This window comes from Emydura macquarii, unplaced genomic scaffold, assembly GCF_026122565.2.
Source record: "Emydura macquarii macquarii isolate MOO-44397 ecotype Brisbane River unplaced genomic scaffold, CSIRO-AGI_Emac_v2 contig_3108, whole genome shotgun sequence".
Classification (NCBI taxonomy): Eukaryota; Metazoa; Chordata; order Testudines; family Chelidae; genus Emydura; species Emydura macquarii.
The window spans coordinates 869,035-891,362 of NW_027133245.1; the positions used below are offsets into that span (position 1 = coordinate 869,035).

Sequence of the window (22,328 nt, forward strand, 5' to 3'; positions counted from 1 at the left end):
GTGAATATTGAAATATTCATTAACTCACTAACACCATAAAGATAATATGTAAGATTTTATATAGTAGGTCTAAAGGAAGGAGATTGCACAAAAGGGAAGTGAAATGCCAGAATTAGCAGTTGTATAAGCCTTACTGTGTTATACAAATGTGTGTAAACTTCATTTTTGCTTTTTTGTTTAGGATTATTCCAGGGTAATCTGATACTCCTATATAAATCTTGGAATGCCTGTGTAGGATTTAATTGCATTTATTGACTAATCAGTTGTCTTTGTGCAGTCTTTGATGTATCAGACTAACAGGCTATATTTATTTTGTATCAGAATAATCTGACTAAAACTGTAAAAGGCAAAATCCATTTACATGGCTAAATCTTGTATAAACTGCAGTGAAATGACGACCTGTCAAAGATTTCTTCAATTAGAAATGGCAAAAGTCATATCCTAGTATTAAACAATTAAAATGACTTGTGTGAATACACGTGAGTTCAAATCATTAGACTCAAGTGTTTGCAGGTGAAAAACTCATAGGGAAGCTACTTTTTTCATGTAGAACTCGAACTTTTCAAAACCTTGTGTAGTTAATAACATTCAACTTTGTTGCGAATTTAAAAAAAAAAAAAACCAGACAATGTTCATGCTCTGCCCAGCTAATATTCTTTGCTTCCTTTCCTCTGCTTTTTTCATACCTTTTTATTCTCCAGAACTGCCTAAAGTTGCAGAAGGTGCGTAACACCTTTTCCTTCTTTCTTCTTTTGTGTAATGATTATTTTTTATAATTAAGTTGCTTTTGTTCTGTTGAAATAATTCATTGAATATCTTTTCAGATTGATAGACAGTAAGTTCCAGGTGTGCGATAAAAGGTGTATGAGACTACATTAATGTCTTGTATGCTATTTTAATCAGTCTCTGAAGAGCTGTTTCTATGACCTTACTGTTGTGACAAGAAAAGAACACTGAAACCTGTGGCAGGTTTCAGCTAATATTTTTTTTTGATTTTTTTTTTAATCATTATTTTGAGGTGTAATCCTCATTTTCTTCATTGTTTCCTGTTTGTGGGACATTTCTGTTGAGCATCAACTTCACTCCTACTCAGTGAATTCAGTTTCTATTTATAGAACAATTTATTCTTCTATAATTACTCTTAGCATATTTTATAGGCCAACGTAAAAATTTACAAAATGAGTGCCTAAGGTTGGGCTCCTAATTACTAAATAAGTGGCTTGTTTTTTGTTTTTTGCGGGTTTTTTTGGAAGGGTGCTGTGAACCCAACAATTCTTACCAACTTCGGTGGGATTTGTTGGGTGCTTAATTCCGTGGAAAATCAGGCTACTTATTTAGGTACTTAACTTTTTTAGGCTTTAAAAAACAACCTTGCTCATAAAATATTTACAAGTTCAGGACTAATGCAGCACTAATAACATGTATATCAAGTTAGAATTCATTTTGCTATCTGCATTTCTACAAATTTCCAGTCATTATTGCTACAAAAAATGACACATTACCACTTTTCATTTAAGGTAATTACCAATTAAACAGCACTGCCAACCTCAAACATTCAAAAATCATGATTTAGGCATAAAAAACATGATCTTTGGATATGAGATTCTTGAAGAACATTTGGGAGCATCTGTGCATTTTCTTCCCACTTGTCCAACAAGATCAGATGATTGGGGCTCATTTGGTTTTGTGTTAGTGGCTGCCATTTTGGGATTAGCAAGATGCCTTGTTGGGCTTCACTGGATTGTAGTTGGTGAGCTCTGATATGTTGGGGGAATTGTTTACATCAACCTGTGAGCTGAACCTTTCCATCTAATGGTTAGTAAAAGCCCGTGCAGGAGATTTGAGACCTGTTATTTAGGATTGTGAAAGTAGGATATGGCCCTGCCAAAGAAGCAATGTCTTGACATTAGCTATCTTGTCAATTACTATTCTTTATCTAACTTTCCATCATGGGTAACTGAATGAGTCCCATTGCTTCTTGAACTCGTAAGTGGCCTTCAATTCTACTAATTGGGTTTCAGTATAAATATGGCGATATTATCTATAGTTGATCTCTTTCTGGAAATCTAAATCAATAATATCCTGGCTGCTTCTGGTAGCTATATGAGCAGCCACCATGAGGCTTTCTTGATTAGCTTGTGGAGTTAGGCAGGAATGAATTGGGAAGGCTTTGTGATGCATTTCTTGTTCTGAAAGATCTCAAAGGATGATAAATACTTGTTCTTTCTTCCCAAGGGCTATCACATATGAGGTTCTCCAAGGTTGTTTCCCATCCCCAACCTCGCCATTGAAGTCAAATTAATTCTTTTGACAGATCTAACATAGATCCTGTTAACACTTTACATTAATATTTATATACATTAATAGAATATCCTAGAAATAAAGTTCAGTGACTATTTTCAGTGCCATTATCAAAAAGCTGAATGAACTGAGGCAACATGTCCCTGAAAGTAGTGATTAAAACTTAAAATAAAGGAGTTATTGACACTAGTACCTTTACCTGTACCTTGCCTAACATTACTGAAGTTCTCCAAACTTTCATTGTTCTGAAGGTTTGACTGACGCTTATCACTAAAACACTACAAAAGATTTTGAAGTAAATATAGGGCTTAGACTGCATGCATGCTTGTTTGTTTTTGTATCGTATTGTTTTTGTATTGTGTGTTTCCTTTCCTCTATTTGATGTGGTCTTGTCTTTTAGTCTACTGTAATTACTTTTATTAAAGGAGGTTGAATATATCTATCTGCATTTAAAATGGCAGCACTTTTTTTCTGTTTTTGGATGACAGAAATGAATTCATTGTGAGCTTTTTTCCCCTTCCCCTCATAAGAATCTGTTCCAAGTGGAGAAAATCAGAGTGTAGCAGGAGGAGATGAAGAAGCGGTGGATGAGTATCAGGAGTTAAATGCACGAGAGGAACAGGACATTGAAATAATGATGGAAGGCTGTGAATATGCCATTTCTAATGCTGAAGCCTTTGCAGAAAAGTTATCCAGGGAGCTGCAGGTGTTAGATGGGGTAAGGATTTCTTGTAAAAAGTAAATGAGGTTCTACTATATAATAGTTATGAACACCTTGACAATGGAGGTTGTTCATAACTCTGAACAAGACGTTATGGTTGTTCTTTCAAAAGTTTACAACTGAATATTGACTTAATACTGCTTTGAAACTATACTAGGCAGAAGAAAATGCTGCTTTCCCTTTTTTAAATAGTTTACGTTTAACTTGGTACTGCACTGTATTTATTTTTTTTTTAATCTGTGTTGTTGCCTGATTGCATACTTCTGGTTCCAAATAAGGTGTGTGGTTGACTGGTCAGTTCATAACTGGTGTTTGTAACTCTGAAGTTCTATTGTATAATGAATTTGCATATCTTGTTAAACACAGTTTAGTGCATTTTTGCTTATGACAATATAATTTAACTAATAGCTGAAAGCTTGAGCTGTGCACAGGTATCATTCATACTTTTTTTTAAGAGGCTAAAAATGCCTGAAAACTTAAATTGTATGGTACCAGACCATGAATCCCAGTGATAATTGAACCTGTTCCTATTCTAAACAAAAAGAGTTCTCAGCCATGTTGGTAGCTACTTCCATCTCATCATCATGCTGTTTCAACAGATATTTTTGGCTTCAGAGTGACACACAGGAGACAATCCTGGAATCTTCTTATATAGACTTCTGCTTTATGCATTAGTTACGTTTTATGTTTGTCTGAACATATACAGTGCATTCTAAAGTAGAGGCTAAAGGGCATCCTCCTGCATGTGACAATTAACTCAATGCATACATATTACTATCTTCGTGCAGAACAATTGCATGTTCACTAATATCTAAATTAAAGAACTTTAAAACTATTTCCAGGCCTTCTAAAAAGCTGAATGTACTTTCAGGCCTTCAGTTGAGGTGTAGAGAAGGAAAAGGAAGGCATTCTAGAGGATGTTTTCTTCTCCCAAAAAAAGAAATTAAGGAAAATTCAGATCTATAAGTATCTGTTCAATAAAGAAATTATGAAATATGTAAATAGACTAATAAAAAGATAAGCAAACTGTGAGTTCACTATAAAATGAGAACACTATAAAATAAATGGAGACAATAGCAGAGGAGTTAACTTTTAAAATAATATTCTGCTCACCTTAGGGTAGGGTGACAAACCAAATCCCACAGTTGACACGGATTAATGCCACAGTGTTGCAGACTTGGGTTGTGATTGATCTTTGACAGTGACATATTTTAAAAAAACAAACTGCCAATGCTTTGTCACATAGTGAACTGCATGAAAGTGGGGCTGACTCGGTGATTCCAATAGTTTTGCAGAACTGTAAGCTTTCCAGACTGTTTAAACTATATTTTTGCCTTAAGTTTGAAATATGTTTTTTTCTGACTTATGTAGGAAACATGGCTGTATAACCAGTTAAACAGTTTCCCTAACACCAGCTTTCTCTTTGGTCCCTGTGATGAATATTTTATGTTTTGGCCCAAGTGTTAAAATTATTCTGTGACTATAGACTTTTCATGCAGACTAATATTAGAATACTGTGGGGAAAAAAATTGGAAAAACTAGAGCAAAACTTTATTCTTACTGAATTTTTCATAAGAAGAAGATTCCACACACTGCTGTGGCCTAATGCACCTACTCTCTGGTCAGTAATACTTAGTCTTAATATTTTTAACGTACTTGAAATTGGAGAGAGTCAGAAAAATCTAACATTTTGAGAGATACAGTATTTGATAGTAATAAGGGTACCATTTAAAAAAATAAAATAAAATTGTTATTCACAATCAGGCTATAAAGCAAATAACTATTTGCTCTGCAGGCAAACATCCAGTCAATCATGGCTTCTGAGAAACAGGTGAACATCCTGATGACACTGCTAGATGAGGCTCTGAAGGAAGTGGATCAAATTGAGCTGAAGCTGAGCAGTTATGAGGAAATGCTACAGAGTGTAAAAGAGCAAATGGATCAGATCTCAGAAAGCAACCACCTAATTCATCTCAGCAACACGAATAATGTGAAGCTGCTGTCGGAGATAGAATTCCTAGTTGTAAGCATGTTAATTATGGCCTGAAATCTGAGATCTTTTGTGTTGGGAAGTAACTATTTTTTAGCAGCATCTTATAATATCAGTCTTCTTCCAATAGAATAGCATGAAACTAAACTCCAAGCCAGTGCTTTGCTTATGTACTATATTTGTGTTATCTTGTAGAATCATATGGATTTGGCAAAAGGTCATATAAAGGCCCTCCAGGAGGGGGATCTGGCATCCTCTCGAGGCATTGAAGCCTGCACTAATGCAGCTGATGCCCTTTTGCAGTGTATGAATGTAGCTCTTCGACCAGGTAATGCTTTTATTAAATCAAATAAGAGAAAATGTAACTCTGTTACAGTAGTACCTTTCCTTTCAGTTTCTTGGATCGTTTTTCTACACGTAGGGAGCCTTGTCCCGTAGCTGCTGCTTCTCCCTAACAAAAAAAACAAAAACAAAAAAAATGCCAGTCTTAAAATATTTTCTGTTATGATTTTTTAGGACATGATATGCTTTATGCAGTCAAACAGCAACAGCAGCGGTTTAGTGACCTACGTGAGCAATTTGCACGGAGACTTGCCAGTCATCTGAACAATGTGTTTGTTCAACAGGTAACTTACTTAGCTTCTTTAATCCTGATGTTTGCAGCTAGATGGCCTTTTTGAAAGCTTTGAAAACAAACCATAATGTGCTTGGATTTCACATCAAAGTTTATTTTCTGATCTGCATAATAACTTAACTGGTTTTGACCCATTTATTTACAATGGTCTAATACATGTGTATAATATTCAAGTAGAGAGATTTCTAATGGTTTCAAACAACTGTGGATGCCACAGAAATAATCGTCTGTACGTCTTTGCACAAAATAATCTATATTAAGTTCGACATATCTTACGGTTCAGTTTTGTGATACAACCATAGTAATTTATTTTAGCCTTAAAGTTCAATAGATAGTTAAAACAACAAAGAGTAATAGTCACTGAGAGTCAGCCTGAGTATTAAAAGGTGTGCCCTTCCCTTCCACAGAAGGGCCCATCTCCACTACAAATACAATTGCATCAAGGAAATTGTATTATGAGTGTTCCCAAATCTATTGGTACACCATTGTTCCAGTTCTTCATGCAATCTGGTTACAAAGCATGGCTGAATTCCAGTCTACACAGCAAATTGGAACTATGATGTAAGCATGGATTTGGATATATGGTGTATAGGCTGCGTGATATGATGAACTTACTAAAAAAACCTACACAATTTTGGTAGGGCTTTGATCTAGATATTTCTTGTAGTGGAGAGAGTGGAATACTGTTTTGTAGTTGAATTGTTCTAAAATTGTAAGTGAAATAACTTTAAAATTTTACGACATGAGTGGAGGAGGCTTGAATTGAGGACTTGTAGAGAATGTTGGATTAACGTGTTTATAGAGCTGGTTTCATGCAGAGGAGACTAAAGCTCTTGCTTCTAAAATTCTGCAGTTTTTTTTTATGGATCTTTGCAGCAAGTAGAATTTTATTGCTGCAGTTTTGATCCTTGTTTATAATTTAGAATTCATACTGTACTGAGATTGTTTCCTGTATGGGGTTGTATGGGTTTTTTAGCACCTTTCACTTTTCAACATTTTTTTTTAATTTCCTGTGTTTTATCTCCAATTAGTTTACTCAGACCCTTCTTCATCTCTATAACAGGTCCTACTATCTTTCAGTTTCTGTGAGTACATCAGGTTTGATTCAAGCTTCTCTAATTTTATTTTGTTTTTAAAAGCTTGCTAAATCTAACTAGTAGTTACAACTTTGGCTTCAGAAATAGGAAACTTGCCTTTACTGATTGCAGGGTATAAGGGCTCCTTCACCAATGTTTGTATCCGCTCTCAAGCTGTGTGTGTCTATTGTTGGAGATACAATATTTACCTGGCCTCTGAAGCATAACTAAAGGTAGTGCAGTGACAAGTTGCATGAAGGAAAACTATTACATTTACCACAAAATGAAAATGTTTGTGCATAACCAATACAATCAAACAGCACCAAATACAAAAAGCAGGGTTAGATGCAGAAAATAGAGGGTTTTCCAAACAAAGTAATATTGAATTATCCTGTGTGGACATAACATTGAATTTGGCTCTCCCTGTTATGGCAAATTCAGATGCTTTCTATTTAAAGTATTTCTGTGTGCTGTAGAAGAATAACTTGCTGGATCTGCTGAGATTTTCATTGTTAGCTTCCACTCTTTCTAATTTTTTTTAATCCTCCTTTACATTTAAAAAAACCCCTAAACTATGGCACTCCTGCTCTTCATATATTAGGGCTTGTCTATGCTGTGCGGCTCCGTCGATGCGTAGTGTAAATTGCGTACCTTGTAAGTAATGTCTTGCATTGAGTAGCTGTGCTGTCTTCACTACACTATGTCAATGGGACTCTCTCATTGACCTAGCTTATGCTTCTCCTTCTGGTGGAGTGCTAGAGTCTATGGGCAGAAGTTCTCGGCAATCAATCGAGCAGGTCTTCACCAGAACAGCTCAATTGATGCTGCTGCATCTATGGCTGTGGCGCCAACAGAACTGCACAGTGCAGACCAGTCCTTAGCGTCTCTAAATTAATAAGTAGAGACAATGGTGTTCAAGTCCTATGTAAGTTCTTATCCGTGAAGTTGGAATGTTGGACTTGCTGGAGAATGCAGTAAGAGGATGATAGTGCATTTTAAGTGCAGCTTTATTGAGAACATTCTGATTTTATGCTCCATATTTAGAGAATATTATGCTTTCTTATTTAGAGAGTCAACTCTTCTTACTACGATGTAACACTGTACATTGGTTGTATTCATCTGATATATCACTTAGCTAAACCATATAATTATTTCATACTGGCAGAAACGTCAGAGGAGAACATATAAGGAAACAGTAAATTTATTCAGTCAGTCATATTCTGCGGTACCTTTGCAAAGATATCCAATCCTTGTGCCTGGATAAGTGCTGATACCAGTCCAGTTTCTTCTTTTGCTTAATCCTGCAGTGAAGACATTGTGAGGGTGCAAACTCAAAATCTGATATTGCATACAGCAGATTTCACTACAAGTTCAAATAGTAAAAGATGGTGGACTGAGAAGGAATACACCCTTGTTTAAACTTTTATCTGCAAATATAGCAACAACAATAAAAATATACTTTAAATGTAGCATGTTTGAAAGTGGCCCCAGGAATGAAAGTCTGTCATGTTAAAGGTATTGGCTTACAAGATGGTTTACTGTTTTACTAGACAGTTGGATGAATTGAATGCAGATGTTGCCCATTTAAATGTATATGAAAAATGTCTTGAAATGGCACATTTTCTCTTGTCTTTAACATCTTGTTGAGAGTTGCACTTTTTTGTTTAGAATTACTTACATGATTTATTTGACTTTCTCCTAGAAGCACTTGTCTTGTTTCATTAATAAGCAGTCCTAAACCAGAAAAGGCAAGTGTGAAAACATGAAGTGGTTCAATCTTCTGCTCATACGTACAATCAATTTACATTGTCAGCTGGATTTATTTAGACATGATAAAGGGAGAACAAAATCTGATGGATTTATCCAAGCTTCAATATTTTAACCCTGAATTATAAAGCAGCTTTTTCTATTTTAAAAAACCCTATGGTTTAAAACAGTTTTAGATACCAGTGCATTCACATCTTTTTGTTTTAAAAGATTTAAACAAGAAATTATAGAAATTGGATATTTTAAACTGAAAAACGCAACTCCAGATTAGAGCTCATTGCATTTGCAAAAAGTCTGCCGTTACTATCACTAACATTCAGCAGTTGATATGGTTTAAGCATTTACTTGTCTGTGTTCTTGTTTTCTAAACTTGTATTTTACTTTATAAATTATCTGTAACTTTAGGCTACCATGGTCAGGTTCAGTTAGTAAAGAAAACATAAATCAGCTGGTCTTTCTTTTGAAACAGTCCTAAAGGACAATGAATAACAAACTTGATAAAAGCTTTCAGTACAATGTGATGACAAAAAAACCACCCCAGTGTAATCTTGTATTATATTGTGGTGTTATGTATCTAGACACAGTATGCTATGAACCAGAGATGGTACTCCTTTTTATGTGGCATTGTTGGGGAAACATTTATCAGTTCTGCACCCCTTGATACTAGAATTTAAACAAGCTGGATGTCATTTGGAGTAGAGCAACAGAATAAATTTAGATAGAGGGATTGATTAGGAAGAAAATGAGAACAAAGTTCGCTTTGCTAGACAATAGCTAAAGCGAGAACATGGTCAATTGTAACCTTATGAAGAATGTTAATACCAAGCAGAGAGGGAAATTCTTTAAAGTGGTACAAGAGGGGCATGAGTAGGAATTATGGGATGAAATAAGTAAAATAAATTTTGGCTGAATATCTGAAAATGTCCTAACATCAGGTAAATTGTACGATAGTCTTGAAAGAGAAGTGATGGAAGCCCTGTCAATTGAGTCTGGACTGAACAAAACAATTGAAATAAGTATTGTAGGAAACAAGGCTATGTATGTAGGGGGATGACATAGATGACGAAGAGGTTTTCTGTATTGAAGTTTTCTGAAAAGCCTACCTTAAAAAAGGGGGGTGGCACATCAAAGAAGAACTGAGAATATTTTGCTGTTATTGAACTGATTACAACCTTTTAGCAGTGTTAACTCCATAACAAACTGGAAGATTAGTGCTGCTGTTGATATAATACATTACTTACTCTTGTTTGTTTAAGCCCAGCTGATCCTTGATTTTTAATTGTCTTTATTGCTGCATATTTATTTTAAACAAAACAAACAATACATACTTAATATGATCACATTCATTAGGGGTCAAGTTTGGCCTGCACCTATCTGCACTTATAGCAACGTGTGTGGCCTGCCTCTTGCAACTCTCATGGTCACTAGTTTGCATTTGGTAAAGTCAAATTTCGAGGTTTCATTTGGGTTTTGGATTAAAAAATAACTTATCCAAATGTGTGACTTTACTCTTTTCTGGGACAAGCAAGAAGTCATTTTAGTTAATCTTTTTAATGTTATCTGCTACCTCATCTGTATACCAAATAGAACATGTAGTTTACTAGCAACTTATATTGTGGTGGTGGTAGTAGTAGTAATATCTTAAAAAACAACGAGAGTTCTGTGGCACTTTAAAGACTAACAAATTTAATTTTAGCAGGCATTAAATTTGTTAGTCTTTAAAGTGCCACAGAACTCTTGTTGTTTTTGCTGTATACAGACTAACACGGCTATCCATCTGGAACAATAATACCTTAGTTTGTTTAAAGCATTTTGTATACATTTGATTTGTTTGGATTGCAGTGCTAAGTTAAGATTATTTCTCAGTTAATGTTTATATGGAATCCAGGTTTGTCTCTTCATTTAAATAAAGCGTCCTTAACAACATCAGAGTTAAAAACTACAAAGATTTTGAAGTCTACACACTTCTTTTACATAGACTGGACCTAATTCTCAAGTCTAGCTGATCTGTGCTTGGTACAGTGGGAAGTGGCTATGGGGGAAGATGGCCCTTAAGTCTTTTTTTTTTTTTTTTTTTTTTTTTTCTTCTGTGTTCTCGGTGCCAAACTGCACTACCAGAAAAGCATAAAAGTTATGGATCTAAGGGCCAAGATCTGGCCCATAGTTTAGTGTGAACGAGAGGAAAATTTTCCTCCTTCATAGTGCAACATAGTGCAGTTAAAAAACTGAAATAAAATATATGAAATACAACCTTGAATTGAGCTAATAATCATGGAGCCTACTATGACACCAGAGTTCATTTGTCATCTCAGCTTATATTAAACATACAAAAAACTCCTACTTTAAGAAAACATTAAGGTTGCAAAGACAAGCACTCAGAAATTAGGAAATGCCAGAATTAAGGTTACCTCTACAACCTTAATTCAGCCCCCTTATGCATTATGATACAGTTTTAATTACATGATTGCATACTATTTTTTTTCCACAGGCCCCCTATCATTCAGTGTACAAGATGGACCATACTCAAGGATGAATCAGGGTTGTGTAGTAAAGGAGGCAATTGTCTGTAAGATCCCAGTTTCATTTGTTGCATAAGTCAGAAGGTGTGTAGTGAATGAGGCAGAGGATTGCAGGAAGAGAGAGGATGGCTAAGGCAGTTGAGTGCTGCTTTGGAGAACTAAATTCTATCCCTACCTCTGCCACAGACTTCCTGTGTGATGCTGGATAATCACTTAAATTAGACTTTTCACAGGTGGTTACTAACTGTGTTCCTCATTTTGTGTGTGTCTGACTTGAGACTCTGAGAGTCTGTTTGCAGAAGTGCTGAGCACTCACAGCTGCAGCTGAAGTCAATGGGAGCTGTGCTTTGACCTTATTAACTGCTATATAATGTAGTATACTTTTGAAAAATCAGGTCCTAGATGTCTCAAATTGCGCTTCCAAAATTAGTGGACACCTTAGACTAATTTCTCTGTGCCTTAGTTTCTCATCTGTAAAATGGGAATAACATTTGTGAAAATAATGTAATGTTAGTGAAATGCTCACATTCTATAGTGATGAGTGCTGTGGACAAGCCTTTGAGGAAACTACTAATTCTGTCTTCAGAGCAGTGTTTGAACAGTGTGTAGTAAATAATGTCTAGGGTCACACATTAAACAATGAGGAAAAAATATTGACTTGTTCGTTATTTGAACACCATCTATCCTTTGAACTGAATGAGGCAGGAGTCCTGTGGAAAAATGTGATCATGTAATTACAGAATGTATCATAATGCATGCACAGAAGGGGGCTCAATTAAGGTTTCAGACACAGGCAACTTAAATTCTGGCATTTCTTAACTTTTGTATGCTTGACTTTGCATCCTTAGTGTTCTTTAAATGTAGTTTTGTGTGTAATTTTCCCAGGATTTACAAAAAACTAAACTGAAAAAACAAATTCCATCATGTGGCTTCATATTGACATCCACCTTTAGATCTATTGCACAGACCTCTGCCGTTTGAGCTAACAGAGTAACTGATAGAAGATGACAACTTACTATTGTAATATGGACCAGTACTAGATGGGGCTGAGACACTTTGCCATTAGGTTTCACGGATATTTGCTGACAGAGGAATGGTGAGAATGGAATCTTGAGTTCCATTCCAGACTCTGGAGGGGAGTGTGCTCTAGTGGACACTCTTCTTCCGTTACCTCTCCCTCTAGGCTAGACCCCTTCTTCCCCCTCCCTTCCAAAATGTCCCTGTGCCGTCTTCAATACCCGTGGCTTCTTGTCCCAGTCCCATTATCCTCACCCAGCCAGTCCCAGTCTCTCTAACTCAGGCTTCTCATCCTAGTCCCAGTCTCCTTGCCCAGCCATTCCCATTTCCCCCATCACCTCACCTTCTTGTTCAGCCAATCCCAACTCTCCTTCTTGGCTCCTCATCCAAGTTGTCTCCCCACCTTCTGCCTTAAGTCACTCCCTCCCCCCTCGCATTCCCTTTCCCCACTGGCTCCCAGTCCCAATTTCCGTCATAAGACTCTTCATCCAATCTCAATGTTTGCCTCGCCCCCACTCCTCTTTGCCCAGCCAGTCCAGTTCTCCCGTCACACCCTGGCTTTTCATCAACTGTCTCCCCAATTCCCATACCTCATTCCTACCCCTCTTCCCCCCAACTCCACCTCATTGGTTGTCAGTCCCAGGCTCCTTGCCTAAATGGTTCCTGTCTCGTACTTGTCACTCCTCCATTGCCCTTCTTTTCTAGACAGGCACAGTCTCTCCTCCCTACCAGTCTGTCTCTCTCCACCCACCCCCCAGCTCCTTGTCTCAATCTAATTATCTCACAGCTCCAATCTGACTCTTGACCCTGCTGCATTCAAATCAAGTATCTTCCTCTATACTGCTAGGGCTTTAGCAGGAGGAGCATTGAGAGCACAGGAGAGACAGTTTCTTGCTATTCAGTTGCCTGCAGCAGCAATTGCAGGGAAAATTTTGCACCACCCCTTGTAGCCCAAGGCTGGAGCATGCTCCATTGCTCTGTGAGATGGTGCATGTGCAGTTTAGACAGCATACCGAAACTGTGAGGGGCTAGAGCATGCTCAATACAGACAGGAATCTTCAGTGAGTTCAGATGCTAAATTCAATCAAGTCTCTACTAAGTATATACAAATTGCCATTTTTCAGAAGTTTATAACTTAGCCAAATTTGGTTTGATATTTACAGGGACAGTAAAAGGCAAATCCCTGATACAGAGGCCACGCCCTGCCAAATTTCAAGTGCCTGCTCCACAACATGGGGACACTAGACCTTATCAAAGAAAAGTCACCACAATTTTTTAACAAGGCAAAATAACATAGTATTTTCTGACCTTGTTCTTTGCAATGGGTGAATGGTTTTGGCTGAAATTTTCCAAAAATAAAATCAGCTTGAGGCAGACACCTGGTATAGCAAATTTCAGCCCCAGTAGTTGAAGTATGTTACAGTTTCATAGCAAATGAAAATAGGGTCTTCTAATGGGAGGTTTTGGGTAACTTTAATAGGCAGTGCTCCTAGCCCTGACTATACTAAAGTAATGCCTCAAAGTGGTGGTGTTTGTATTATACTAGTCCCTAGAGGCCCCAGCTGAAATCAGGTCCTCAGTATAATCTGGCTTTTATACAGCATTTTTCATCAGTGAATCTCAAATCATTTTACAGAGGTCAATATCATTATTGCCATTTTACAGCTGGGCTAACTGAGGCACAGAGGGGAAGTGACTTGCCAAAGGTCAACCAGCAGGCCAGTGATACAGTCGGAAATAGAACCCAGGTCTCCTGTGTCACAGTCCAGTGCTCTAGCCACTAGGTCACTGCAAAATATCATTTAGGGTATTAACTGCAGAAAAGTGACAAATGAAAAAAGTAATTTTCAGTTTCACTTTTCTGTTTTTTCATTTTTAGGCTAATCAGATAACATTTGTTGTGGTATGTTGACACACATTGCTTCTTCAGTTATTTTAATGTTTTCTTTTATCTAGGGTCATGACCAAAGTTCCACTCTCGCCCAGCACTCTATTGAGTTGACATTACCCAATCACCATCCCTTTCACAGAGACTTGCTTCGTTATGCCAAACTGATGGAGTGGCTAAAAAGTACAGATTATGGAAAATATGAAGGGTTAACAAAGGTATGTGACTCAGATATTGGATAAATTCTCTCTAGTGCTGTGTGTTCCATTATTTTTGTACAAGTGTCTTATTCTCAATTTGAAAGTTAAATTGTGATTTAAAAAAAAAAAATAAATAAATAACAGCTCAGTTAGCTGTTTTAATCCCTGATTTTTCTTTCCGTACTTTTTTCTTGGTGTTATCTTCATTTACTGTGATACACCGTAAATTCCTGCACGGATATGTGGTGTTTTTAATCTCTGTAAAGCACCATACAATGTTATGGCATTACATAAATATTAAAAAATGTAAGTAAAAATTTTTTCCACCATGTCCTAACAGTATACGTAATAATTTTTTTTTTTTTTTTTTTTTTTTTTTTTTTTGAAAAATAACTCTAGTATAAATGGCCTTCCTAGTTCCACAGAACCCACTGTTAATCATTATTTGTTTTTTTGCAAAACACTTTAGGGTATGCTTTTAAAATTGAGATTCTGTTTTATTTAATTATTTTTAAAAATTTGGTTTTTAAGTTTTGTACAGGTTTTTCAAAAACATCATGACGTGAAAAATTAACTACAGATTGTACAGAAATTGTACAAGTATAACTGAAGGCAACATTTGGCCCATAATGAGTTTTGCTCTTATTACATACACTATTTTTAAGGCAGATACAGTAGATGCCAATTATTAGCCATTCTGATATTGACAAATTTTGGTTATGAGCAACATTTTGCTTGGAACCAATCCAGTCTCATTGACTTTAATGTTAATGGCATTCGGATATCAGCACTGTCATACCACTTAATGACCACTTGTTTTTGCCGTACAGCCCCATAGGCCCCCACTTCCTGTGGAAAGCCCCAGATGCAGGCAGGTTTGCATGGCTGCTGCCAGGGGTGGAAGCACTGGGACATGCTGAGCCTGGGCCCCTGGAGCAGTGCAGGAAGAAAGGCCCAGTGCCTTTGCTTCTTGTGGAAAGCTATGGCATCTGGGCTGCAGCCCCTCCTCCCTGTTGCTGCCCTGCCTGCAACTCACCCTTCCAGCTTCCCTTCCCATTCTGTAGTGCCGGGCCTCGTGTATTTTCTCCTGTGTTGGTCGTGGGTCCCTAGCCGTAAGGCTGCCCTGTGCTGCGGTTTTGGGCGTGGGCTTTTTGGTTATTAGCAACTTTTTGCTAGGAACTGAGAGGTTGCTAATAAGCATAATCCATTGTAAATTCATTCAGTGTTAAGTATTAGACTGAATGTAGTAAGTATTAAGAGTTTTAAAGCAGATTCCTAAAAATGGTTCTGAAAAATTCAGTTGTCTTTCATGTCATATAAGCAGAAGTTGGTTAAATGCCCAGTAGAAGAATCATGTCTTTTAGTATCTTAATTACCTTTTTAGAAAGAAAGTAATTTGGTCCCCACTTTAGTGAGCATTCATGTAAATTAGGTAGTGCATGTATGGCCTATTCGACAATTTTTGTACAGAGACTGAGTGGTAAATTCCTAGAACATTTTCATACATTTTATGTATACTTGAAAGGTATTTGATATTCTTCTTTGGCGTCCTATTTTAATTTTCCCTCATTCCTTCAAATTGTTTGAATGTGTCTGTAAGCTAAAGTTAGGGATATACTCAGAAAACAGTCCTTTGATTGGAATGCTTTCTTTTGAAGCTTTGTAGTTAAAGTAGTGCTTTTGAATAATTAATATAGTATTCAAATGAGCAAATAAGTCAATAACACTTTCTGTCTAACTGTGAGTTCAATGATTATTAGTGATGTAACTTAAAATGTAATGAATTATTTAGGTTTTTTCATGAGAATGAAAGTAAGTAACCTGTGGCTGCCTGGAATACTTATTTTGTGCTTGTAATATGTTTTTTGATAGAAATAATAAAATGCAGTAACTTTCAAGAACTAAAACTAGATTTCCCCACTATAACACTGGCTTGTGGCTATTGAAAACTTATTATGCTTTATGATCTAATTTGTTTGACATGATTACAGAGAAATAATAGTAAAAATGGACTGAACACTGTTGTGAAAAGTAGTAGTAGTTACCATTGTATAGCAATTTTGGAAAAGGGCTGAATTCCTACTGCTATTTCTTCTATTAGACAAAATAGAGGGTTATGGGATTGTGTGTGTGTGTGTGTGTGTGTGTGTGTGTGTGTGTGTGTGTGTGTGTAAAATATGCTCTTGTATGGGCACACGTACAATCCTAACTATAGGCATTTGTGTGCCCTTCTTGTTTTGCACATATGGTTTAGTAGGGAAAGGGCATATGCATTTATTCTTCCAATATGTTCTTGTTATATTTCTGCACTGATAGTTAGGAATGGATTAGCAATTTATGGAGGGATTTATGGACTCTTTATATCAAGTGACTGAGTGAAGAAAATAAATACCTACAGAAGCCACTTCCATTTGTGTTGCTGAGTAAGAAATTAAGATTCTTATACAGCAAATGAGAATTAAATCACAATCACAGTCAAATAATTTATACTTTAGTTGTGAGACACTTCTTGCTTTTGAAATTTAAACTTCTCAACAGTGCAAGCCAAAATTAAAGCAAGTGCACAGTAAAGAAGATATATACAACAAATAAAGAGCCAGAATCACTGAATCTGGTGGCAGGGGGTGGAATTTACAACAGCTTGAGCTCTCTTGGCTTTCGGTTTCTCAGCAGGGATTCACCCTGAGGGAGGGCAAACTTTCAGTGTATTTGACTAGGGAGTACTTTTTATTTGCTGTTAGAGGCTAAGTAAGAGCCCCATTAGCAGAGGCTGTAGAGGGGCTGAGTTGAATTATCATGTCCCTCTGCCACTCTGGTCACCACCAATAACTATGGGCTATGCTGGCCATTTATACTCTCACTATGGAGGGGAGGCTGCAGCATTCCTCTGATTTGTTGTTTCATCGCCTCTGCTAGACCTAAGGAATTATGCAAGTCACAAAGAGCATTATCCTGTTCATTTTATTTGCAGGTTGCCATTTATAATTCTGGATTATTGCATTTGTTCAGATTATAGTATATACGCTAAACTGATTTTGTTTCTCATTTAAGAATTACATGGATTATTTATCACGGCTATATGAAAGAGAAATAAAAGATTTCTTTGAAGTTGCCAAGATTAAGATGACGGGCACAACCAAAGAAGGAAAAAAGTTTGGTAAGCTTCCAAGAGACACATACCTTTGCTTTAGTATTTTTTGTTTGTGTTGTAATAAATATTTATGGCAAATCATCCAGTGCCAACTTTGTAAAAGACTGTTCTGTGCCTGAACTGGAAAGATGCTACATTTGGCAGACAAGGTGGAAGTTGGAGGACAAATATAGATAGGATAATCAAATGTATTAGGTACACAAAGTGCAGTCTTCCCAAAGGCCTGATCCTGCAGAAGCCCTCTGTGTGACACTTGCAATAAATTAAATAGGAGTTGAATGAGATGAAGAATGAGGCATGAACACTCTATACTTCACTGTGAGTGCAGATCACTGTTTGAGACTTGAGAACACATTTATTGTTTTAAAAACTTTATTTAGTGAGATTTTAACACTGGAGCAAATTTGGGGAAAAATGTTATCCTAAGAAAACTGTTTGGGCAGTATTTTTGTTAATTATGCTGCTGAGAGATTTGTATTTTAATAAGTACTTATGAGGGATTTTGAGAAAGCTAACTTAAACACTAATTCTGCCAGTGGTGATGTACATGCATGGGCTTAAAAGGGAGCTATGTATATGCATCTGAGATTGGAAATTGTATTTAATTCATCCTTGTAGATTTTTCCTTTGATGGGTTCATGTATCCTCTTTTGGGAAAAGGAGTTCATGCATGCATGTGAAAGGGAAACTATTCCAAAAATAACATTGGTAACTAGCAGCAAATAATAAGGAAAAACATGTGAACTGTAGATAGATTAGTATATAAACTGTACTGTATTTTAATATTTGGTATAGACATATGGCCTTTAATCTCCCATCATTTTACAATTGAAATGAAAGAATGCAATTAATTCTGCTTTCTCTGTTTTAATATAGTGATTTATATCTTTGATGCAATGTTCCATATGATGTATTCCATTAGTTAATATGCCTAAATATGCCATGACAGATGATTGGTTCCCTAGAGTTTTCAGAAGAGCTTGGGGCAGCAGGACTCCTGAAATCTTGAAGTGTTAACTTACCCTATTGATCACTTGTTTAAAATAAATAAAATACCCAACTTGCCTCTTAAAATAACCCTATATTTTTTTCCATTATTTTTTACTATCCTCTGGGGATTCACTTTGGGAGGAAGTAATATTACCCATAGTAATTATGTTCTTAGCTTATGACATGTTACTTGTGAACTGTGGATAGTAGATCTTTGTTTTAGAGGAAGTGTTATTCACATATGTAAATTAAAAAGATCCAAGAAAATTTCTATAAGATTCATATCTTTATGTAAACTTAGAGTACATTTTTTTTAAAGCCTAGCAATCTTTTCAGTCTATTAAGAGGGTGGAGAAACTTTCTACCAATTTACCTAATGTAAGAATAATTACTTTTGTAACCGTTCTACTTAACATAGACATATTTTTATAGCTTTTCATGTAGCAAAACAAAAGGCCTTTTAAATGTTAGCTGATTTTTTTTAAATGAATGTAAAAACACATTTAACAATGCTGAATTAAAAAGACCTGTGCATTTGAGGAAGTTAGTGCATATTCCTAGAAGATGTTTTTTTTTTATTTTAATGTGCACGTCTTTAAAATGAAAAAATTACCATGTAAGGAACACATGCATACTTTTTACAGAGTATAATGTCAGGGATCAGACACTGCCAGTCTTTGAGCTATGTTGGTGTTTTCTTGCCTTTTGTTTCTTTGTAGTTTCTGGAATGAAACTTCAGTTTGAGCAACTCAAACACGGAGTCTGCAAGGAGAATTATTTTGGTGCTGTGTACTAGTGGAAGGCTCTTTTTTTTGGCACACAGTCTCAAACAAAAAAAGAGCAGTAAACTTCTGGGTCAGGGGATGCAGTGCAGATTCTTGCCTTAACGGGACATACTTTTCTTCCACTGTTGAAGCAAGAATCTTGTTACCTTCAGTGCATTTAAATACAATGAGCTGGAGGTGAGAAAGAATCCTAGAATTTTAGAAATTTATGGCTGGAAGGGATCTCATGAAGTCCAGCTCCTTGTGCTGTGGTAGGAGCAAGTAAACCTAGATCATCCCTGACAGGTGTTTGTCCAACAGGTTTTTAAAAGATATCAATGATGGAGACTCCATAACCTCCCTTGGAAGCCTATTCTAGTGCTTAACTACCTTTACAGTTAGAAAGTTTTTCCTAATATCTAACTTAAATCTCTCTTGCTGCAGATTAAGCCCATTACTTCTTGTCCTACCTTCAGTGGACATGGAAAACAATTGATCACCATCCTCTTTATAACAGCTCATACACAACATGTTGGAAGACTATTATCAAATCCCCAGCTCAGTCTTCTTTACTGAAGACTAAACTTGCCCTCTTTTCACAACCTTTCCTCAGAGGTCAGGTTTTCTAAACCTTTTATCATTTTTGTTGCTCTACTCTGGACTCTTTCCAGTTTGTCCACATCCTTCCTAAACTGTGGTGCCCAGAGCTGGACACAGTACTCCAGTTGGAGTCTCACCAGTGCTGAGTAGAGCAGGACAGTTACCTCCCATGTCTTACATTCAACACTCCTGTTAATACACCCCAGAATATTAGCCTTTTTTGCAGCTGATGAATCATATTCAATTTGTGGTCCACCATAAACCCTAGATCCTTTTCAGTAGTACTACCACCTACACAGTTATTCCCCATTTTGTAGTTGTGCATTTGATTTTTCCTTCCTAAGTACAGTACTTTGCACTAGTCTTTTATTAAATTTCATCTTGTTGAATTCAGACCAATTCTCCAATTTATCAAGGTCATTTTGATTTTTCAACCTGTCCTCCAAAGTGCTTGCAAACCCTCTGTTTGGTGTCAGCTGCAAATTTTATAAGCATACTCTCTACTCCATTATCCAAGTCATTAATGAAAATATTGAATAGTATCAGATCCAGGAATGACCCTTGTAGATCTCCACTAGATATGCCCTCCCAATTTGGCAGCAAACCATTGATGACTACTCCTTTGAGTACTATCTTTTTAATGCTAATATTTAATGTACCATGTAACAGCATGTCTTACCTACCAGACGATACTTCCATAGCAGCCCCACCATTTACATTCCTTTGTCCAAGGGTGCTCCTTGGCTATATTTCTTCATTCTGCAGCGCCAGTCTATGGGGTTGGGGATTAGGAGGCCTGTGAAGAAACCAAATATCCGGTGCTGTAGTAAAATAAAATAGTGTAGATAAAAATTAAGCTGGAATTAAATTTGAGTCTGACATCCTAAAACTGTCTGCATTGATGCCGAGTTGAGAACTCTATATTGAAAAGTATTTTCATATACACATTTGCAGCATTTGAAAGTAAATACCCAACTTCTTAAAATAGAACCAGCTTGCCCGCTCTACTCTGCGGTGGTGGTTCTTCCAGGGATTGTACACCTATACATTCCACTGTTGGTGTATATGTGCCCAGTGCATTCGAGTCAGAGACTTTTGCCAGCAGTATTACTGGTGCACGTGCTTTTGCTCTCTTTGAGCTCTCAGGTGAGGGCATAAAAGGGGCATGTCTTCTGCCTTCATCTCAGTTGCTTCTCACCACCCATGACAAGAGTTGGTGCTTCCTATAGCATTTGCTTCAATAGCCAGCTTTTAGAAATGTTTCGTGTGTATGTGTAGTTGTATAGTTAGTATATGGCATAGTATAGTTCAGTTGTTAGTTACAGTTCATACTAGTATCTGGAGGATTTTATTGTGGAAAAAAATCTTCAGGTTTTAAATATCCTGCTATGTGTAGGGCTGTTATCCTTGTTACGGATAGGCACTAAAGCTGTTTGATTTGTTTTGATAAGTGTTATGTGAGGGACATATGCCCTATTTGTACCTCCTTCCCTGCCAGGACTGAAAAACAGACAGTTGTCTTAAGTTTTGCCAATCTGACATGTGCTTGAGCCAAGACCCGATCATGACTTAGGGGACTCTGAATCAACCTGGAACGCCTCTTAGCTGCTTCTGAGTTGAAGCACAAGTCTCTTATTTGTCTGGTTCAGCACATTCTGACTTTGATAAGACTTCTAAGTCTTCTCCCAGAAGATTGTTTGGTAACTCCTCTGTTGTCAGTTCGAGGTTTCACAGATCTAAGCACTCACCAGTCCTGTCTGAGGTGACACTGTTGACTCTGGCTCTGTCCTCATCTGTTCTGTTTTTTTCTCAGCATATTCAATGTACTTCAGCTTCACCAGCACAATTGGCACCTGTATGCTTACCTGAGATGCCTTCTACTCCCAGGCTTTCTTGGCAGCAAGGAATCTTCTTTGCTTTTCCCTATCTGACTCTTCTTTGCTGCAGCTGACTCCAGGACATACACTGCTGATGCATGCGACTCAGCTGACATACCCGGCAGCAACAATGCACTTGGCTCCATTCATGCACTCAATGTTGGTGATTTACTCAGCACGGACAACTCATCCAACACTGATTGACACACTCTGTGGGTATGCCTGAATTGCTGATCTTTGTTGGCTTTCCAGCCATTGCAACCATTGCTTTTTTGGAATCTGGTATTTCTCTGATACCTAGGCCACCTAAAACCCCAATGAGAGCTGCTCCCTGTCAGTCCTCCGAGATCCTTCATATCTCCCTACAGGCTTCTTGCTCTCAGACCTAGAGACCAAGACTGGTTCCATACAAGGAATTTGCAGCTTTGGGGTCCCTCACCGTGGATGGCTCAGTCTATACAATATCCTCCATGGCTGTATTAGTCTTTAGCTGCTCCAAGAGACTCCAGATCCAGTCTCCTTCTCTTTCGAGGAGGAAGTCATCTCCTTTCTCAGTACAAGAGGTAACATCTCAGCATTCTCTTGCCATCCCCCAGCCTGCTGCGATGAAATCCGTGGAGGAGGGAGAATTATTAAAGGAACATTTTTGGTGTTTCTGCCTATATTTTTCCTTCTTTACTGGATGAAGTGGTTACTCGGTAGTCATCTTCTCCCTTCAGCCCCAAGGATTTTAAAGTTTTCCAAGATCTCATGAGGAAGATAGCTACTTCTCAAGGAGTCTAGATGTGGACTCTGCCAGAAAATCTGCACACCCTCTTTGATATTTTGCAGGA

The 22,328-nt window shown here is 37.2% G+C and overlaps 1 protein-coding gene across 5 annotated transcripts in view; it reads left to right on the forward strand.

The window, feature by feature from the left end:
* EXOC1 (exocyst complex component 1) overlaps nucleotides 1-22,328 on the forward strand; it is a 55,689-nt gene that overhangs the window by 13,396 nt on the left and 19,965 nt on the right. For 3 of the 5 annotated variants that reach the window (XM_067530639.1, XM_067530640.1, XM_067530643.1), the window contains 7 exons: nucleotides 2,832-3,019; nucleotides 4,818-5,045; nucleotides 5,208-5,340; nucleotides 5,529-5,638; nucleotides 6,678-6,731; nucleotides 13,982-14,131; nucleotides 17,165-17,270. In XM_067530639.1, coding sequence (XP_067386740.1) covers nucleotides 2,832-3,019; nucleotides 4,818-5,045; nucleotides 5,208-5,340; nucleotides 5,529-5,638; nucleotides 6,678-6,731; nucleotides 13,982-14,131; nucleotides 17,165-17,270 — 969 coding nt within the window. The remainder of the gene's footprint in view (nucleotides 1-2,831; nucleotides 3,020-4,817; nucleotides 5,046-5,207; nucleotides 5,341-5,528; nucleotides 5,639-6,677; nucleotides 6,732-13,981; nucleotides 14,132-17,164; nucleotides 17,271-22,328) is intronic. The other 2 variants (XM_067530641.1, XM_067530642.1) reach the window with 1 other exon arrangement.